The following is a 21,335-nucleotide window of genomic DNA, read 5'->3' on the forward strand; positions in this document are numbered from 1 at the left end:
GAGCTCGAGCCGAACATACTAAAAGCTCGGCTCGAGCTCGTTTACTTAACGAACAATTTTTTGTGTTCGAGCTCGAGCTCGTTAACTTAACGAGCCGAGCCGAACGAGCTCTTAACGAGCCGAGCTCGAGCTTGTTCGCGAACAGCTCGGTTCGTTAAACAGCTCTAAAGCCGGGGGAGGGTCCTGCCTATCCTCCGCCAAAACCCTCTCTTAATTCCACCACCACCTCACATAAACAAAAATTTACTTTGTATTATATGCACTTCGGTGTTCAAATTCAAATGTATTTTACTATGGTTTAAAGAAAAATGAAGTGTTTAAAGAGATTGGCTGAATGTGTTGAGGTAATCTTACTAAACATTTTCTCGTAGTCCTACGCATAGAAGAAACATATCAAGGCGTGTTCACAATCGAGTGCGAAAAGCGCCCACTGAGGCTGGAGGGGTACGAGGATTATGGAGGAACCTAATTAAGTTTGTATGACTAATTATGAATCCCACGTCTATCACAGATGTGATCAGTAGCACACTTTAAAGTGGCATGCTGCTACCCATTAGGTAACAACCCCGCACCACCACCATTCTCCATAATAACGATAAAGATTCCCTTTGTTTCCTTCCTTCTTTTTCGTTAAAAATCAAACTATGCCATGGACCCTACAGGGGCGGACTTGTGAAGGGGCTGCGTTAAAAATCAAAGCATGCAATGGACGCTGCAGGGACGGACTGTGAAAAATCGAAGCATGCAATGGACGCCGCAGGGGCGGACCCGTGAAAGGGCTGCGTTAAAAATCAAAGCATGCAATAGACGCTGTAAGGACGGACCTGTAAAAAATCAAAGCATGGAATGGACGTCGCAGGGACGGACCTGTGAAGGGGCTGCGATATAAATCAAAGCATGCAATGGACGTCGCGGGGGCGGACCTGTGAAGGGGCTGGGGTTGGCTCCAGCCTTAGTTAAAATTCAGTGACCCATTCAACAATTATATATGTCTATTAGTCTAGTCTCAGTGGAAAAAAAATTTCACTCATGTTATATTTATTTTAGCCCACAATTCTGATAATCCAGCCGATATATTAAAACAATCAAAAACACAACTCATATTTTAAACTTATTAAAGACCAATTCACGTGAGAAAGTCACTCAAATTAATAAAAAGCAAATTGTAAAATCCAACTGAACTATTGGAAGTTGGAACACAGAACACGGTTATTGCCTGTTGTTTACTTGCTTTCAAGCCGACGTGAAATAACAAGTGAAAGAGTAGTGCTACATGCACAAAATTGGGTACAGAGAATTTTGCACAAAATGAGATGGCAAGTGAGGTGGGAAGTTTTAATTGGTACTATTAATGCATATACAGGGGGCCCACACATACTCATTATGTGAAAGTTTTTGTACCCAATTTTGTGCATCTAGCGTTTTCCCAAGTGAAATTTGCTTCACTTGCTCTTAAGAATGTGAGTGTTGAATCTCTCCTATTATGATTTTGTCTTATGTTATAGAAAACATTATATTTAAAAAAAATTTGTAATAAAGCAAGTTGCACCGATAAAATCTTATGGAATCCGCACCAAATGTAAAAGGAAGAATGAGAGAATGTGTGACCCGACTTGTATGAAGTGGTCGGGTAGCACCCCAACCAAATGAACAACACAGGGTGTAGCATCCTCGTGTCCGTTGCTTTGGCTCTCATTACCTGCATGCCTGACAGCTCTTCTACATTTTTGTGCACGGCCGAATCTTCTTGCCCCGTTCCTTTCTATTCCGCAGTGAAAACAGTTTTGGACCTAAATTTTGATTTGAATCAGTCTAAATTTAAATTTTTAGATCACTGTTGGAGTGCCCTTAAACTCACAGTTTGCTAGCCTCAAAATTTAAAAATCACAATATCTTTTCCGCGCTTAGCATGTGTCCATGGGCACACACTAGAAAAACCGTATTTCTTATATAGTATTTAATATTTGAACAAGGTGAGCAATGTTCATAATTTTGTAGGCATGGATGATTATGAATCTTTGTCTGGCAGTTAAGATTGGTGTGTATGGAGAAATTTGAAAGGGGGACAGATGCTCTTCCGATCACATTAGCTGCTGCTGACAAGTCACCTTTGCGATGAGAATCATCTCCATGGCACAAAGTGGACACAATCTGCATGAACATTACGACTGACAACTCAAAGATTCAATTCTTTGAATCTCTCTCGTCTGGTGGGCGAAAGAGAAAAGTTGAGAAGATAGGCATCCCTTCCGGCAACGTAAGGTAGCTGTCATGCTCCTCAATCGTTTCTCATACACATATCTACTGGACCATATCTTCCATCTACTTTAAAGTTAATCAAGATAATCTTCCCCTTTTCATGATATTTTCAGATTGCTTCCACTCTCAGATTTTCATTTTAAGAACATAACACCGACAGCATAATTCAAATAAGTTTCAATAAAAAAGGATGAAACATGCTTCTACACCAGTGGGGACGGTATAAACAAGTTGAAGAGAATCAAGGAATCACTTTTTGAATATACCAGACTGGTTAACTACTCCACATGAGGATGACATTGTGTTCACGGATTTGTTTCCAAAAGACTTCATACAAATATAATTGTTTGAGGATGATATTGTCCGTTCCGCGTCGTGTCCACGGATTTGTTTCCGAAAGACTTTATACAAATATAATTGTTTGAGGATGATATTGTTTGTTCTGCACGGATTTGTTTCCAAAAGACTTCAAATATAGTCAAATTGTTTGACTGCCTGTTCTCGCTCGTGTCCAAGCCTATACGGATTTGTTTTCAAAAAAGCTTCATACTAATATAATCGTCATGACTGCCTATATTCAAGACTAATCTTGTTTATGATATGAGACTTGGGTTGACACTCACTCTACAATATATATCGGTGAAATATACAAGTTAGTCAATCCTCTTGAAGTTCATGTGGTGGTTGTGGCCAGTATCCAAGCCATGCTAGAATCTTGCTTATTTCCTCAAGCGCACTGTATTTTAAGGGATTTGGGAAAGATGGTTCCAAATTTCGCAAGATTCCAGCAAGATTCCGATTAAAGAGCGAAGATTCTCCTGTAATAGGCAAGATGTCCCAACTTCAAATAAAGTTAGTTTTTTCAAAAAGAACTCCATTGGAACTTCTACATATATAAAGATCTATTCAAAAATTGACATGCAGTTACATAAGCTTTAGATTCCACTTTTCATACATGAATTAAAAATAGCAGAGCCATAGACATAGAAAGAATCACTTGCCTACACTGTAAAGATCCTTTCATCTAACGTTTTGTAGACTAAAACAAGCATCAGTGATCGTGATCAAGACCAACAAAGCTAGCTAATGAAGTTCACCCCTTTTCGACTAGAGCAATATTTTTTTCCACCATGCAGTTGAAATGATTACAAATAACTATAAGAACTGGATCGAAAGAAAAAGTAATCAGGGCCTCTTCATGTAACTACAGATACAAATTTAAACTTCAAATACAAATTCGCTTATAATTCTTATTCCTCTTTCTTTACTTTTACAAATCTTTTCTGTTCACTTTCAACAAACACCATCAACTACTTGTTGAAATCAGTGATGCTAAACATGTTTTATCCAAATTAATATTCGGATACACTTAATTTCCTGCGATAGGTCAGCATTTAAAGGCCCACTATCCGAAGACACTGATGTCTATCGCCATTGATAGCCACTTAAGTCGCAATAATATAGTCTGAATTATTTTTCAGCCTGTATATCATTTTCATTGATGCAATAGTACAAAACTCATGGCATGCTTTGCAACATACAGTCCATCTACAGAGGTAAGGGCACATAATGAGTTCCATTCAAATATTAAACAATGAATACTAAAATAGCTGAAGCAGAAATAACAAACAAATTTCAAAGAAGATGTCGAGGAAATAATACTCAGATCCAATGTCCAGTACTTACAAACAAGAATTATTGGAACGAATACGAGGAATTTCTATGTGCTAAACACCTAGAGGTCCCAAAACAGTTTTACCAAAGGGTGCATTGAATGATGAAGTGACAGGAGGCCATGTCCATGAATCGGTGCCAAATATTATTCATTGCACCATTTGGTGAAAATTTTGGGACCTCTGTCATTGCTCTTTAGGAATATGATTTAAACAAATAAGTAAGAAAATATTGTAATGAAAAAGATTCAGACAACCAAGAAGTTTTCTTCTGAAATGGTTGTTAGAATTTTTTTGAAAATACGTACTCAATCAGAAACATCATATAACATCTGGAGTACGAAGATGAAATTAACTTTTAATCTGAGTCGGGTAATACAATTGGAAACAACTTATATTTATGGCACCACCAGAGCATATGAGGAGTAAAAAATTATTCGGTATATGTCATGTGTTTGTCTTGGTATAGATCAGCATGAGAGAACAGAATGACAGGAACCTAATGTATGAATAAATGTGAAAAGTGCTTCAGGTTCTTACAAGTATGAAACTGAGCAACACACGGATTTAAAACTCTGCGAGAAAGACAACTTAACTAATTAAACAGATATGCTGTAGCTTTAACAGGAGTAGCAAGTAGCGATCCAGAAGAAAAAGGTGAGAAGAACTACAAGATAAGCACAGAATTGCATCAAAATTATCATCTAATTGAATGAAAGATCAACCCTGGAATATCTTTATACCACTCAAGGTTGGACCACTTTAAAGTTCAATCTCCCATCTAAATTATCCTGACACAAATTCTCTCACTTGATTTATTGGCTATCTACGTTGAAATCCATGACCATGAGAGTGACTATGTCGCCATTACCAGTCCTTTTGAATACACCTTGTGGGAAAAATTGGACCCAAATATGAGGTACCCAGGAACAGAGCTGATGAAAAAGGTTATGGCCTAGTAGACAACTTGCCTAACGATAAGTTTCAGAAGATTGTACAGGAATCTCTAGCCAAAAGTGACACAAAAATCTTAACAGTTGTTAACAAGAGTCGGTTACCATAGATGGCGATCACCGATCAGTAACCTTGTTTAGAGCATCTCCAACCAACCCATCAAAACCCTTAGCTAAAATTCATTAAATCATACTATAAATAAAAATTATAGATAATGTGGGAAATTTGCTCCACTCCAACCACACATAACCCTTGTCTAAAAATATAGTCAACCAATTGATGTTGGCTATATTTGGCCAACCACTAGAGGTATGTAGCAATATCTGTAGCAAGATTTCATATCATTTATTACCATAAGATAATATACATTCTATTTATAACAACTTGAAAGAATAATAACTTACTATTTCTGAAATATAGCCAACCAATATAGTCAATACCATTAAAGCAAAATGGCTTACAGCTTCGACAAATTTTACATAATGTCCAATTTAGCTAACGACTTTTAGTCAACACCGTTGGAGATGCTCTTACATGATAGATTATCTCACCCAAGGTGACAAGATAAAAATTACTTCAGAAGAATATACATATGTTAAGGATACATTGTTGCCTTAACAAGTCACTAAATTTGGTGTTACAACATTGATTAGTTAAGGGAATACACTGTTTGAACTACCAAAGTAATTATTTCAAACAAAAAATGAAGTTTAATAGAATTCCATTCATGACGAGTATTGACTAGTGAGATATGAGTGAAAGAAGTTTCAAGAGAAAGAGTTTTTTCACGGTAATATGCTCATATTGCAATTAGTCTGAGAAAGGGATCAACTAGGTTCATCCTTGAACTATTTGCATCTCAGATAGGAAGATAAAGTCCTTTTTGCCGCATGGTATACACCATATAGTGTAGGTTTTACAGACTGAAAGCAGGAAGTTTAAATTTCTTAAAGAGTTCTAATTTTCTTAAATTCTAAGCAGCATGCTTATAATGTCTATTAACTGAAAAATATGGCTTTTGGTAGTACCATCTAGTTGCTAATTATATTACACAATCATAGTATAATTACTTATGGACATGCCATGACATTGATTAATTAAGAGGACAAGTTTACAGCTCCCATGAAGTGGCAACACATCAACGCAACTGGGTCATGGTTCTAAGTAACAGTTTCATTGACAAAAAAAGGTGTATACACTGGCTCTCAATACAACATGAAGCAATATCATGGGAACAGTAAAACAAAATATTGGAAGAGATCTTGCGTTGCAGACTTGCAGTCCATTATCTTGTGCAGGTCTAATGGGAAAAAAAAGGTCATATTCTATGGAGGCCGAGTGAATTTTGTTTATATTTTTTTGGGTGTGGGAGTGTTTTCCAACAAACGGAAATTTGGGTATACACAAGTGTTCCTAAAGACAAATTGTGAAGCACACATCTATTTAGACTTTGATGGAAGTCGAGCAGATGGTAAAAATGCAGCTTATGAAGTTAAAACAAGTCATCCGGTATCGTGCAATACTTAAGAAGGTAGACCTTCGAATGAGTATAGTGCATCATCTAGAAAAGGAAAACGAAGAACTGAACTAATGGTTAACTGATTATAGATCCTTTAAATAACGTACTCTTGAGACAAAAAGGCCTTTACTGAAAATCCTACCGGTCCCTGGCATACGGCTGCCAGGGACCTGGACCCATTTAACAAAAACAAAAGAATAGAACTTCACCCACCTAAAAACCATGGCCCCTCTCTGCTTCTGCCCACTTTCACCACCGGACATCTCCGTCCACCCACCTCTTTTCTCGCATAGTGCTTCCATTTCCTTCCACCGCGCCAGCCTTTTTCCGTTCAACTCTTCCCCTCCTTTCAATTGGCTGCTTCCTCACCTCCGTTCGCACCTCTTTCTCCACCAATAACAGCCCACCATCGCACTTCTTCTCCCTTCACCAACAAAACATCCGTCACTCCTCTCTCTTAAATATCTCTCCCTCACTTCTTCTTCCTCGTAAACATAAACTCTTTCACTTTCTCTCTTAAATCTCAACAATTTTTAGTTTTTTTCATATATATGCTATTGTGTGAGATTGTCTCTCTCTAGAAATTATTAGACGATGGCGAGCAAACGGAGGAAAGTGAAGATGACGTTAGGGCTGAACACGTGTATGTATGTACCCAAGATGTTAAAGGACACTCCTCCGGCCACCGGAACTCGGTATTCGATGTTTGGTGTTTGTAGATGAAAGGGATATTTCGATGGATTAGAAATACAAGAAAGAATTGAAAATATTTTTGATCGCAAGGGGTTTAGCTTGCCTCAAGTGTTTATTCGGGGGAAGTGCATTTGTGGTGCTGAGAAGATTAAACTACTTCATGAAGATGGTGAATGAGGAGATTAACTGTTTGACCTAATTGAAAATTGATATAAAGTTGAGTGACTAATTTGCTATTGAATCTTATTTCGGGTTTGCCACATCAGCAACAAAGTTGATATTCCGTCTGTTTTTTTAACGAAGCTAACGGCAGAAACCTAATTGAAATGTTTTATTCGTTCAAGTATTTGAATGAAAACTTTTTTGAAACGGTGATTCAAGTGAAAACTTTGGCATATTATAGTAATGATTTAGCTATTTAACCCATATTATTTTCTATCATATGATGCCACCGGAGGTACCCCTGACCCCTCCAACAAAAACTCACATCATGGCTCTGTTTGTTTAAGAGAAGCAGAAGCTGCTTCTGGCTTCCGCTTCTCTTGACCCGTTTGTGTAAAGAAGTAGAAGCACTTTTAGGAAGCTGAGAATGTCAACTTCTCTCTCACAGCTTCTGCTTTTTTTTCCAAACACTTTATTAACTTATTTACTTCTCATTTCTGCTCCACTTCTCTAGTTTAAGCAAGAAGTCACTTCTTTTAAGCTTGCCCAAACGGCTCCTATATCTCTGGAATGCAGCTCTAAAATTGCTGACCCGTTTCCAAAGACTAAAACAAAAATATACTCCCTCCGTCCCCCTCAATTGTTTACATTGGAGGGGGACACGGAGACCAAGATAATGTATGAAAAATTAGTAAAGTTAGGTGAAAAGTGAGTAAAGTGGTGGGACCCATCAATATTTAATTATAGATTTGAGATAGTGGAGGAAAGTAGTGGGTGTAATAGTAGTTTTTATTGTTAAATATGAGATAGTGGGAGAAGATAGTGGGTGTAATGATGAAAAAACTTACTATTTATGGTAACGTAAAGAAAAGATATGAGAGGGACATCCCAAAATAGTAACTGTAAAGAAATGAGAGGGACGGAGGGAGTAGTAGCTAATCAAAAATGAAAGACTTTGAATACATGCATCCACCACAGTCTCTGTCTCTCACACTCAAAAGATAAAAACTAAAGAGCGGATGAGAATCCTTAAGCTGCCCAAAATTTTATAGTTTCAGTACTTCAACACCATCTGCAATATCAAAGAAATGTTTTGATGCCTCGTTCTCAGTCTCTTAGTTTAAGTGAAAGTAATAACTAGGACATATACTTTGACAAGGGATATACTAGTAGAATTCATTGTAGAATATCAATAAATAAAAAAAATTAGTATAACATATTCTCTTCTTTTTTATCAGAAACCATTTCCTCCTCCTCATAACATGTCTTCTTCAAGGACTGCAAAGAGAAGACGATGTCAGAAAATCAAGTACAATATGGTGGTGGACGAAATATTTAATTTGATAATTGCTTCTGACGTTTCTGTAATATATTCTCAAATACTTGCTATAAATGAACAATACGGGTAATCAATTTTGCTTTGAAAATAATTTCATATGAAATAAGTTATTTATGTGAATAATTTTGATAATTTATGTGAACAATTCTTATAATAAATAATTAACCTGTGAAAATTATAAAAATAATATGCAATACAAAGTAAAAATCTAGTCTAAGAAGGGGTAAAGAAAAGTGTGGTAGGCGACCAATTTAATCCAGAATTTTAGTTATTCTACAAAAATTCGAGGAAATACAAAACTATAATAAAATCTAAATAGAAATTTAAAAAAAAATTGAATATTTCTTCTCAAACCAAGGAGGTCTCCCTGACGATGTCAGCTCTGCTAAAGATGCAAGCAATGGAGTTTTTAAATACTCCCTCCGTCCATCTATAGCTCGGACCAGGACTCTCTCAAAATTAGGGTTTTGAGAGTCGACTTCCAAAACTAGCCGTCACTTCTCTATTCTTCACTTTCATCTTCTTCATCCATCAAATCCTTTTCGCTCTCTCATCTTCTTCACTTTTTATCAGTTTTTTGTTTTTCAATAAAATCGAGTGTTGCTTAAACCTCGAAGATTCCAATCGAGTTTTATTCTCGGATCTGTTTCGGATTTGAGCTTGGGCTTGATTGTTTTCTGAATAAATCAGATCTTTTGTAATCAAAGGTCCGATTGTGTTTTCCCGTCTCGCCTTTTGGCGTGTGTTGATTTAGTACCCAATTTTTGGGTGATTCTGCGTTTTTATGTTTGTGGTTGTTAATGATTGGGATGGAGTTTTGGGAGATCTGGCATATCGCATCATTGATACTTTCGGCATGTCTATAGCTGGCTCCCGGCATGTAGATAGCTTGGGTATGCTTGTAACGGTGGCGAACGCATGTGCTCACCTTTCACAAATTATAGTTGTTCATTATTCGAGGACTCTTGATCCTCATTGCTTAGTTTTTACAACTGAGTCGCCTGAACACCTCAACAGCCATGGAACTATTGTGAAGGTCAATTGTGAAGCTACCATTTTCGGGATTGGTGTAGGCTGGATTACTCGAGATATCTATGTTTTCATTTTCAGTTTCATGAATCATTGGATTCAGTGTGTTAAGCAGTCTGGAAACAATGTGACTATTTGTTTAGCTTGTTTTATTGTTTATCAACCTGATTGCATTGTCAGTTGGGGATTTGTCTCGACTAGACTTATTTTAATTTAATGGTATGAATTTGCATTTTGTCAAAAAAAAAATACTCCCTCCGTCCCGTTGGATTGTTAACATCACTTTTTGACACGCTTTTTAAGACCTCTATAAAATATAGTTGCATGAGGTTTTTTTTTATAAAAAAAATTCTGAATAAAAGTTTGATGTTTAAACTTTTATTCAGAAAAAAAATAAATTAAAAAAACATTATAGAACTATACTTTATAAGAGCCTCAAAATGCGTGCAAACAGTGAACGTTAACAACCCGGTGGGACGGAGGGAAAACTAATCTATATATCTATATATATCTATATATAATATATAATATATAATCCTAATTTGTATACAAACAGGATTGCAAAAGACCTCTTTTGCCCTTTTCAGATTTTTTTTCATAACATCCCAAGGGTGTTGTGCGTAAATTCACAGGCATCCTGGAGCCTCCATTGAAAAACGGGTTCCGAACCGTTTGCAAGTACAGCTCTTTCATTCAGCAATTTCTGTAGGATCCGAACATTGGCGGGCGACCCAGAACTTTTTTGAATTTGCTGTTCGGTTGCATCGACCCATAATTTGAGGAGAAGTTTCCTTCATCGACTGCACTTTTCCGAAAACCGCTGATGACTCCTTCTTCTCCTGTGGCTGCGCTTTCTTCTCATTCTGAACCTTGAAAGTAACAGTCGCCATGGATACTGGCTGTTTCGGAATATTTCAGTCATTTTCTCTCCATTTGGATACTCCATTTCAAACTGGGTTATATCACAATTGTTCTAATTCGTTTCTTTTTTTGCATGTTATATATTTCTCTTTTTTGATTTTAGTATCGTTGTTTCTATAATGTGTGTTTGCGTTTCTATGCCTTGATTATTTTGTTTTGTGTCTGGGCAGGAGATGATCTTCAAGGTGGTTGAAAATTCATAGACTTCAGGTATCTCTAATTATCTTACTTATTCAAACAAGTTACATTGTTTCGATTTATATATTATCAAGGTCTCATTGATTCAATTCACGTATATATAAAGTTCATATCTCTCTTTTTTAGCGGGATATTGTAAGTTACATGGTTATTTAGATACAATCTCGGTAGTTCTTTTAGCTAATCATTTTTATTTCTGTATTTTGCAGAATAATGAATGTGAGATAAAGAGAGAATTACCTAGACTTTATATTACTCACGGTTTGTAGACCAGCTGTTCGATTCAATTTCTTATAGAGTTTTCAACTGTGTTTTGATCTTACATATTTATTTTGTTGTAATTTAAATTTTTAGATGCATATATCACAATTGTAATTGCTTCATGTAAGAGAGTTACGGGACATATCTTAGTATTCAAGTTTTAGTGAAGACATGTGTGAGGAAATATTAAAATTTGCTCAATAAAACTTTGTCAAAAGAAAAAAAAAGAGTTAAGTATATATAGTATTCAGACTTTATGTAAGGTTGATACATTTTTTTTTAGTGGCTTTAGGTATGGAAGAAACTTGAAGTGTGAATTTATGGACTTTGTATTTTAACTTAGAAGAAATCACCACCTTGCCGTAGACATAATTCCTCATATATTGTTTTTTTTCTTAGTAGAAATGACATTAGAGGTAGTAAATAAGAGGTGATCGGTATAGATGGACTAAAGAGTGTTTAGACTTTGGACAAAATGAGAACAAAGTTCTGGAGTAGAAATTAGGAACTTTAGTTAATATCCTGACAGATTAGTTCTGTTTATTCTACTATCATGCAAAAGATGCTAAGTGATAACCAAAGACAAGATTAGAAATTAGCAGGACAAAAGGATAAAATATAATATAAACACCTATTTTTATAATGTAATTAGGCAATACCATTTAGAATCATCCAACTCGAAAAACAATTGGCTGTGGAGGTGAGTGCAAATGTTACCCAAGGACTAGCAATGATTCTAAAGGTTCCACTTTTTAGATATAGAAATTTTATTAGAGTGTGAATCTAATCCTCACCGGCTAAAATATGTGTGTGAACATATTTTCATGCACCAACGAACTTTACCTATCATTTGGACATCCTTGGAAGAGAAAAAATGTCTGATATAATTTCTTTGTTTATGCCTGTTTGAGGTGATATATGTGTTTGTGTATAATATATGATTAATGTCCTGCAGAGGCATGGTGGCCCTCAGTTCCCTTAATGTGATGTGATGTCCTAAATTGAACAGGAGTAACATAAGTTGAGTACTGACCTAATTTCAAGAGAACTAAGGCGCAGCCCTCTTAAGTTTCTCTCTTATTTCATTTACTTTACTGTTGTGAATGACAAAGCCAAACATTTTCCTTTACTATTAACAGTATCAAACTGCTCTGCCACTCGGAGCCATAGTAAACTGGCAGTTAACTGTTTCTTTCTGTTTATGAGTTTGGTAGCAAAAGACTGTCATTCACTCCTTATATGTTGCCAGGACAACGGAGACTTTCCTCACGTAATTTATCTTCTGTTGTTGATGATCTCTAGGAGCCTGGCTGGAAGGTGAAATTGCTATGTCTTTATTATGAAATTGCTGGTTTTTGCTGGGAGATTGAATGAGAGGGAACTGGGAGGGTGTGCTCTTATTCTGAGATGTCAGTAATAGTTTGTTGGTTGGTGAAATGGTGATTGAAGATGTTTAATTGGAAGGGTTTGAGGGTAGGGAGTTTAGAAGGAGGTTGAGGTTTAAGAGAATGCCTAAGTTTGTCCATTTATTTCCTATTACATTCACTAGATAAAGGATACATAAGAGCGTGTTTGCTTTCCCCTATAACTGTTCTATAAATGCACACTCGAATTATATGCTAGAAAGCATACAAGTCTGACATTTGGTGTTAAATTATATTTGTATGACTAATGACTTTGACTTTACATGTTCTTGAAACAACTGAGGTACTAAACATTATCTGAGCGGTATTTATTATGATAGATGTAAATTTATTCAACTATTGCCTCTTTAACGAAGCCGGCATCACTTTTTTTTTAAACTGAACATTCTCTGTCTGTGTCTGATATGTTATGTCTGCAGTTTTCGCTTAGATCATGCTGCGTCTCTTCCTTAGTTTCTGGAGAAGGTTTGTTCTTCTTTTTATGACGGGGTTTTTTTTTGGAGTGTAACTTTATTAAAATTCGTACAGTTTCTTTTCAGACAACTGCGTTCAATTTTTTTTGGATTATATATAAACAATTTCAGACCACTTTTAAAGGGCGGGTTTTCATGACTCATGCAACAAAGGCTATCTACAAGCTGCTTTTGACAGATTATGTGAAAGTGAGCAAGGTTTATGTTGAGGACATGTTATTTGATGAACAAGACATTCTTCGTTCAATGGAGATAATTGAGGTATGCACTCTGATCATTACTATCTATTCTTTAAACTGAGGTATGAAATTGGAATCAATGAATATTCCTTTTTTAAGACCTACTACATATTATCATGCTGAAATGGTGAAAAGTGATCATCATATGGAAAAGATTTTGACATCTGCTTATCATTTGAGGATGGAAATACATTTAAAAGGTCAAATAAAAGAGGCCGGGGGTGCATCCAGGTGATGGTTCTGGAGGCAAGGCACGACAAGGTGATGGCAAGGGTAAACCAGGAGCATCCAACGGAATACGTGTGTCTGCAGTATATGGTGGAATGTCTAAACTTGAACAGTTCAAAGAATTGAAAGCAGGATGTGAAATAGTTGTTGCTACTCCAGGGAGGTTGATAGACTTGCTAAAGATGAAGGCTCTGACAATGTCCGAGCATCTTACTTGGTTCTTGATGAGGCTGATTGAATGTTTGACCTTGGATATGAGCCGCAGATTAGGTCAATTTTTGGTCAGATTAGGCCCGATCATCAAACATTACTCTTTTCCGCAACAATGCCTTGGAAAGTTGAGAAGCTTGCAAGAGAAATTCTCACTGATCCAATAAGAGTTACTGTAGGCAAAGTTGGTATGGCCAATGAGGATATTACTCAAGTTGTTCATGTAGTCTCTGCAGATGGTGAGAAGATCCCTTGGCTTCTTAAAAAGCTACCTGGTCTAATTGCTAATGGTGATGTTTTAGTTTTTGCCTCGAAAAAGGTGACAGTAGATATGCTCGAAACACAACTGGCTGAAAAGGGATTTAAAGTTGCGGCTCTTCATGGTGATAAAGATCAGGCATCTCATACAGTACCACTACAAAAGTTCAAATCTGGAGTATACCATGTTCTTATCGCAACAGATGTGGCTAGCTGTGGTCTTGATATCAAATCAATTAAATCAGTGGTAAATTTTGATATTGCAAGAGATATGGACATGCATGTTCATCGTATTAGTAGAACAGGTCGGGCGGGGACAAAGATGGGACTGCTTACACTCTTATCACACAGAAAGAGGCACGGTTTGCTGGCGATCTAGCTAATAGTTTAGTTGCTGCTGGTCAGGACTTGCCCGTGGAGTTGATGGATCTTGCTATGAAGGATGGGAAATTCAGTTCGAAACGTGATGCACGAAAAGCAGGTGGCAAAAGAGCAAAAGGAAGGGGAGGAGGCGGGAGTTGAGGTGTGCGTGGGGTGGACTTTGGTCTGGGTATTGGATATAATGCAGAATCTAAAAGTGCTCCATCGCATGTTGTTCATGGTCGTTCTGCAGCTGTGAACTCACTGAAGACAGGGATGATGGCACCCTTAATGCAGGGTTGAGTAATAGTTCAGTCATGCAAGCTGGCAACAGGGTGTTGCGTGGTTTTGTGTCAGGGTGGTTCTATTGGGAGAGGTATGCATACTCCTCCAGCAAGCAGTCAAGTGAATTCTTCTCCTGTGCAAAGTGGTCAAAAGAAGTTCTAAGGAAAGAGCCAGAGTTTAAATGTAATACTTATTTTTATTGAAAACACTAAAATTATATATTGAAATTACAATTTTTATCATAATTTTTCTTAAATAATATATCAGTACATTCATGTTAATGCACAATAAATATAAGTATTACATTTAAACTCCTGATAACAAAGTCGGACTTTTGTCTTGAATTCTAATTACCAATGTGTCTTTAATATATTTTAATATCATTCAAAAAGTATTTAATTTTTTAACATGATGTAATTTATTAAAAATGTCATTTAAAAACAAATAAAATAAAGAATCGAGATCTCGCCGCAAGGCAAGGCCGAGAAATTATAATAATATATTTTTACTTATTTTAAAACACTAAAATTATATGTTTTAATTACTATTTTTGTCCTAATATTTTATAAATACTACTCCCTCTATCCCATTTTAAGTGTTATGTTTTGACTTTCAATGGTCAAATTGACCAATTTTTGACCAAGTATAAAGAACAAATTCATTATTATTTTAAAAAAACTAAAATTACATTTTATAGTACATTGTATGTACTTTATAATGACATAATATTTTTTACTTTTAAAAATTATATTATATGTGTAAATCTCAGTCAAAATTTAATCAATTTGACCATTCAAAAGTCAGGACACTTAAAATGGGATGGATGAAGTATATCATTGTACATTCACCTTAATGCCTACATGTTTACAAAAATAAATATTATATTTAAACTCCACATAACAAAGTCAGACTTTTGTCTTGAATACTAATACTAATATATCTTTAACATATTTTAATATTATTCAAAATGTATGTAATTTTTTAACATGATGTAATATATTAAAGATGTTATTTTAAAACAAATAAAATAAAGAATCGAGCTCTTACACCGAGGCGAGGCCGATATTATAACATATTTTATTTATTTTTATTGAAAATACTAAAATTATATATTTAACTTACTATTTCTATCATGATATTTCATAAAAAATATTTTCGCGATCATACTGCGGTCAGGTAGGAAGATTGAAGACTATATATATCAAATTTAAGAAAATCAATTGAACAAAATAAGATAATCTAAATCTAAGCAAGAATATACAATCTTCACAAAACAACATAATATTATACCAAAGATAAGGTCCGAGTTTAATGAAGAAGATCGGAAAAAATTAAACACTATACTTCTTACACTCTGATCTATTTCTTACACTCTGTTTTATATATTCAAGAAACTCCTTTTCCCATCTATCTTGGTCACTTGGTGCTTATTTTTAATTGTGTAGCCAGTTGTATCATGCAATTTTATACTAGGATCATATCTTCCTATCCTCGATCAATTCTTATAATCATTCTCATTCAGCTTGCTGCTGCATCACAGTGCACGAAAGGGACTTTATAATACTGATTGACAATTTTAGTTAGGCACTTCTTACTGACACCTTCATCTTCAGGATGCTAACCAAATTAGAACGTGTTTTTCAATGACTTGATAAAGTGATATGTCACACTTTCATGGACTGCATTAGATGGACACAGTTAAGATTAAATTTTGTTTAGATTTTCATTTTCTTCCCACATTGTCTTTAGTTTGTTTCTTGGCTTCAAGTTTGAAGATTATTACTCCAACTGTTTCAAATATCTTATTACGTTGGTCTAATAAATTAACCTTGAGCGCGTTACAACCCGAATCACTTTTCAATCTACGGTAACATGTACTTAGTATCTATACTTAGTAAATAAATGATATAATTTCTTTAATCAAGTTATAATTTTATTTACAACATGTATTTGATAGATTTTAGATGAAATATTAGGTTATAGGTCAAAATATAATAATAGTGGGTTGTACTTCGTACCACTATGAACATACTCCCTCCGTCCCAGTGAATTGTATACAGTTTTCTTTTTGGGACGTCCCATCAATTGTATACATTCCAAAAGTAGTAAACTTTTATAATATAAAATATCATTACACAAACTACTTTCCTCCACTATCTCCATTGTATAATAATATAAATACTATTACACCCACTACTTTCCTCCACTATTTCAAATCTATTATTAAATATAAATGGGTCCCACCACTATACCCATTTTTCATCTAATTTTACTCATTTCTTGCACAATTTTTTGGTCTCCGTGTCCCAGCCATTTGTATACAAATGACTGGGACGGAGGGAGTACTATTTTATTGTATTGGTCATTGATTTTATTACTGAGGTGTTATAATTAAAAATACATTATAATCAATTATTAAAATTTAAAAAATACAAACATTACCCGTGTGCGAAGCACGGGCAAGATTACTAGTTATCCACAAATACAGTTCATATTCCTCTATTTCTTCGATGGATCACCCCATGTAAATGCATACGCCACCCAAGAATCAAAACCCACCTAAACAGAGCCCAATATAAAAACAAAGTCTACGCACCAGATATTCAAATCTAAACTCACTTTCCCAATGCATTACTTGCTAACCATCTCTCTCCTCTCTCTTCTTCTCTCCACCGCCACCGCCACCGCCACCGCCACCGCCACCGCTGATGACCCAATAATCCGGCAAGTCGTCCCCGAACCCGGACAATCCACCCACCTCCTCAACGCCGACCATCATTTCTCACTCTTCAAAACAAAGTACGCCAAATCTTACCGTGATCAGAACGAGCATGATTATAGATTCTCCGTCTTCAAAGCCAATTTGCTACGGGCCAAGCGGAATCAGTTGCTTGATCCTTCTGCCGAGCACGGGGTTACCCAGTTCTCTGATTTGACCCCCCAAGAGTTTCGACAGAGGTATTTGGGATTGAGGGTTCCTAAGTTCTTACAAGAGGCTCAAAAAGCCCCGATTCTCCCCACTGGGAATCTTCCGGAGGATTTTGATTGGCGCGATCACGGCGCTGTCACTGGAGTTAAAAATCAAGTGTGATTTTTGATTAATGATTTAGTGATTACGATTAATTAATAGAATTTTCTGGTGCGGAGATTAATGTATAGGTTATGTGACGTGTGAATTGTAGGGATTATGTGGATCGTGCTGGTCTTTTAGTACAACTGGTGCGTTAGAAGGAGCTCATTTTCTTGCTACGGGGGAGCTTGTTAGCCTCAGCGAGCAGCAGCTTGTTGACTGCGATCACGAGGTTTGTTAATTCAATGTGTGTTTAGAATGCTTAACGATGGCATGTGGTGTATTCTTATCTGATTGATTGGTAGATAGCTATACTGATTACTCTATATGTCTGTTCTTGTTCAACGAAGAATTGGGGTCATGATCGCATTATTCTGTTGGTGTCCTCTCCGGTAGTCAGTGTTTCTTAAGCTTAATTTTGATATATGATCCTGAAATATGATTTAGGAAATTATGATTCTTTACAGCTTAAACAAATTATGCACAAACATGAGCAAAAGTTTATACCTCTTTGGCTTGGACCGAAGCGCAGTTAACATTCCATTGTTGTACACATCATTTAAAATCAGAGATTGAAGCATATGTCAGGACTATTATTTCTAGGGTGATTTCCTGCACACACATTTCTGTCTATACAAGATTATGGTTATAGTGGTGGTGTTATTGTAGATATCTCGGTGATAAGTTGTGTATTGTGTTAAAGTATAGCTTTAGAGATTTTAAAACCTCGTGGAAGAGGCGCCTCAGCTCATGTAGAAGAATAAAGTTTCTTATTACGTTTTTGTTTTACTACAATGGCCTATTTAAAATGAAATTTCTTGATGACCTTCATTTGAATGACCTATGATATCCGTACAGTGTGACCAAGATGGTGATTGTGATGCTGGGTGTAATGGTGGGTTGATGACTAGTGCTTTTGAGTATACAATGAAGGCTGGTGGACTTGAACTTGAAAAAGATTATCCTTACACCGGTAAGGATGGTAAGTGCAAATTTGACAAGCAAAAGGTTGCTGCCTCTGTTGCTAATTACAGTGTGGTGTCCATTGACGAAGATCAAATAGCTGCAAATTTGGTGAAGCATGGACCTCTTGCAGGTATTCTTACCTCTAATGTACAAGTAAATAGAGTATAACTTTGTAGTATTTTAATGTTTAAAGCCTCTTTCGTTTTGGCAAAGAATTTTGCAGAATGATTAAATGATATCTGGGGTATATGAGAGCCAATATCTGGTTTTAAGTGATTCAACTTTCTTTACTCTTTTACTAATCGTTGTACTTGAGTGCAGTTGGCATTAATGCAGCCTGGATGCAGACTTACATTAAGGGAGTTTCTTGCCCATACATCTGTTCAAAGAATCGTTTGGATCATGGTGTGCTTCTTGTTGGGTATGGAGCTGCTGGATATGCTCCCATTCGTCTCAAGAACAAGCCTTACTGGATCATAAAAAATTCATGGGGAGAAAGGTGGGGAGAGGATGGATACTACAAAATCTGCAGAGGACAGAAATATGATACATGCGGGGTGGATTCAATGGTGTCTACAGTAGCAGCATTTCACTCTGATTAAGCAGACATAAACATTATCGAACACATAATATGCGTGGTGGAATCACATGGCAACCACAGCAGCAGGATCTCACTCTGCTTCGGAGTAGTTAACATGTATTATATATGTTGGTTATCGTCATTTCTATGTTGGATTGTCTGAAGTCCTACAGGTTTATACGATCAGTGGCAGTGCTGTGCGCATCTCCGCGAATGATTTCAGTCATGCAATTAAAGTTTCAGTAACTCTAAAGACAATCTATCAATATCAGCAGTTGTGATATGTATAATTGTATATATCCTTGATTCCCAGAGGGTTGGAGACTTGCTTTTCATTTATTCCCTTGAAACTATAGCTTTCCTTTTTCCTACATCTTTTTTATCTAAATAAATTGACAAGTCGAGTGTCACATTGAATCTGATTGTGTAATAAATATGACAAAAACAAAAATAACATACTATAGTGAAGGAATGTGATGGAATTTGATCAACACCCGGAGAAGAGTATACCTTGTGCCCGGTTTAAACCTAGGGCTCACAGCTGAGGTTTCACAAAACACGCAAGATTATGTAAATTATTTTGCACTGAATTCGTCAGGTTTCTATTGGATTAGGGCGATGCAAGTCTATGTACAGACACACCCCCACCGGCCACGTGTTTTTAAATATATCGGTGCTTTCATCCTCACTTAATAATAATCGATCACGAGGGAGGCTTAGCTCTAAAGAACATTTTTGAGTGGAACAATTCTGCCATCCTGTTTCAACTATGGCGTATTATCCAACCTGGAGAGAAGTCGATTTTAGCTCAATGGTTTAACAAAGTTTTGCTAAAAAACAAAGGGTTCTGGACTACACAAATTCCTTATAAATGTTCTTGGGGTATTAGAAAGATTCTCAACTGCAGGGACATGGCTCGTGCTCTTATTCGTTACCACATTGGATCTCCATCTTCTATTAAATTCTGGTTAGATCCATGGGTTAGAAACAAGCCTTTCTGCCACCAGTTCGATGATACTGCCATTGGCCACTTTGGGTCTAATAAGCCTGCTTTGATTCGTGATTTCCAGGAGGAGAGCAGTTGGGTTTTTCCTGTCTCTAATCACATGAGCTCGCAAGAAATTCGTAACCGTATCTCTGAGATTCATATTCTCTCTAGTGACTTCATTACTTGGGATGGTCTACTCAGATGCAAAATTGCAACTGTTTGGAACTCTATTAGACATAAATCTCCCCATGTTCCCTGGTTTGATACGGTGTGGAATTCTTTATCAATCTATAAGTGTTCTTTCACTTTATGGACTGCTTTGAAGGAGCGTTTGCTCACTCGGGATAGAATGCTTCGTTTTCGGATGCAAACTCAGCCGGGCTGTTTACTTTGTAATAATATGGAATCTATTCAACACATCTTCACTGGATGCCCTTACTTTGATCTTATCTGCAGAGCTTGCCCTGTCCCGTTTGCTCGTGACTGGCCTAGCTGGCAAAATGGGAACTTTTTCTCTCCAACTATTGATAAACGGAAGCAAATCATTGGAAGTTTATTCTTAGCAGTGGCTGTGCATTTAGTTTGGAAAGAAAGAAACCTCAGACTTCATAATCCGGGATCCAGCAATGGCACCTTATATGTGATAAAAAATATTTTTTTTATGGTGCGCGAGAAGCTTTTCTCCTGTGACAGATTTAGAAAATGGGTGCATCGAGACCCATCTTTCTTATGTCTTATTTACTAGTTTGCCTTATGCTCAGCTTCAGTTGTAGTTTATGTAGTTTACGTATTGTTCCTAGCTAGTCTTATTTTAGTACTTGTTGTTTAGCTGTTTTCCTATCTTTTCTTTGACTTTGATGCTTGTATCAAGTCCTTTCCGTGGGGTATGCCCCTAGATCTTGTTTCTCCCTGTTTTCTTATAAAAAATTTATTTAGCAAAAAAAAAAAAGATAAACGGCTTGCATATCTCCTATTTACAAGAGATCTAAGTCCAGCCTGCATATCTCCTATTTACAAGAGATCCAAGTCCAGTGTAATTTTAATGGGCCGTGGGCTTAAAATGCAGAAATCTCCTATTTATAGGAGATCCAAATCCAATGTAGTTTTAATGGACCGTGGGCTTAAGATGCAGAAAATCAGCCACGTTTCTAGTAGTTTATCATCATCTGAATGCTATCTAGTAGTTTTTTTATTATGATCTAAATTATTTCTGGGAGCTTCCAGTGGAATTTTAATAGAGCTTCTT

General features: G+C 36.3%; 2 protein-coding genes and 1 pseudogene across 2 annotated transcripts; all 3 read left to right on the forward strand.

Annotated features, from left to right (window-relative positions):
* Positions 1-9,383: 9,383 nt before the first annotated feature.
* LOC108221476 (DEAD-box ATP-dependent RNA helicase 24-like) lies at positions 9,384-14,654 on the forward strand (annotated as a pseudogene).
* Positions 14,655-16,984: 2,330 nt separating this feature from the next.
* LOC108219867 (cysteine proteinase 15A) lies at positions 16,985-19,518 on the forward strand. Its single transcript, XM_017393418.2, has 4 exons — positions 16,985-17,570; positions 17,668-17,787; positions 18,414-18,651; positions 18,843-19,518. The coding sequence occupies exons 1-4, from the start codon at positions 17,112-17,114 to the stop codon at positions 19,121-19,123; spliced, it is 1,098 nt and encodes a 365-aa protein (XP_017248907.1). The 5' UTR covers positions 16,985-17,111; the 3' UTR covers positions 19,124-19,518.
* Positions 19,519-20,012: 494 nt separating this feature from the next.
* On the forward strand, positions 20,013-20,834 carry LOC108221475 (uncharacterized). Its single transcript, XM_017395350.1, has one exon. It carries the CDS (start codon positions 20,013-20,015, stop codon positions 20,832-20,834), a length of 822 nt encoding a protein of 273 aa, XP_017250839.1.
* The last annotated feature ends 501 nt before the right edge of the window (positions 20,835-21,335 follow it).

Source organism: Daucus carota, chromosome 5 (assembly GCF_001625215.2).
Source record: "Daucus carota subsp. sativus chromosome 5, DH1 v3.0, whole genome shotgun sequence".
Classification (NCBI taxonomy): Eukaryota; Viridiplantae; Streptophyta; class Magnoliopsida; order Apiales; family Apiaceae; genus Daucus; species Daucus carota.

What these genes read in the sequence shown, in the direction of transcription:
- LOC108221475 (XM_017395350.1), top strand. Translation starts at nt 20,013, where the DNA reads ATGGCTCGTGCTCTTATTCGTTACCACATTGGATCTCCATCTTCTATT.
- LOC108219867 (XM_017393418.2), top strand. Translation starts at nt 17,112, where the DNA reads ATGCATTACTTGCTAACCATCTCTCTCCTCTCTCTTCTTCTCTCCACC. An exon ending in TTGTTGACTGCGATCACGAG is followed by an intron (nt 17,788 to 18,413) that starts GTTTGTTAATTC and finishes ATATCCGTACAG; the next exon opens with TGTGACCAAGATGGTGATTG. An exon ending in GAAGCATGGACCTCTTGCAG is followed by an intron (nt 18,652 to 18,842) that starts GTATTCTTACCT and finishes ACTTGAGTGCAG; the next exon opens with TTGGCATTAATGCAGCCTGG.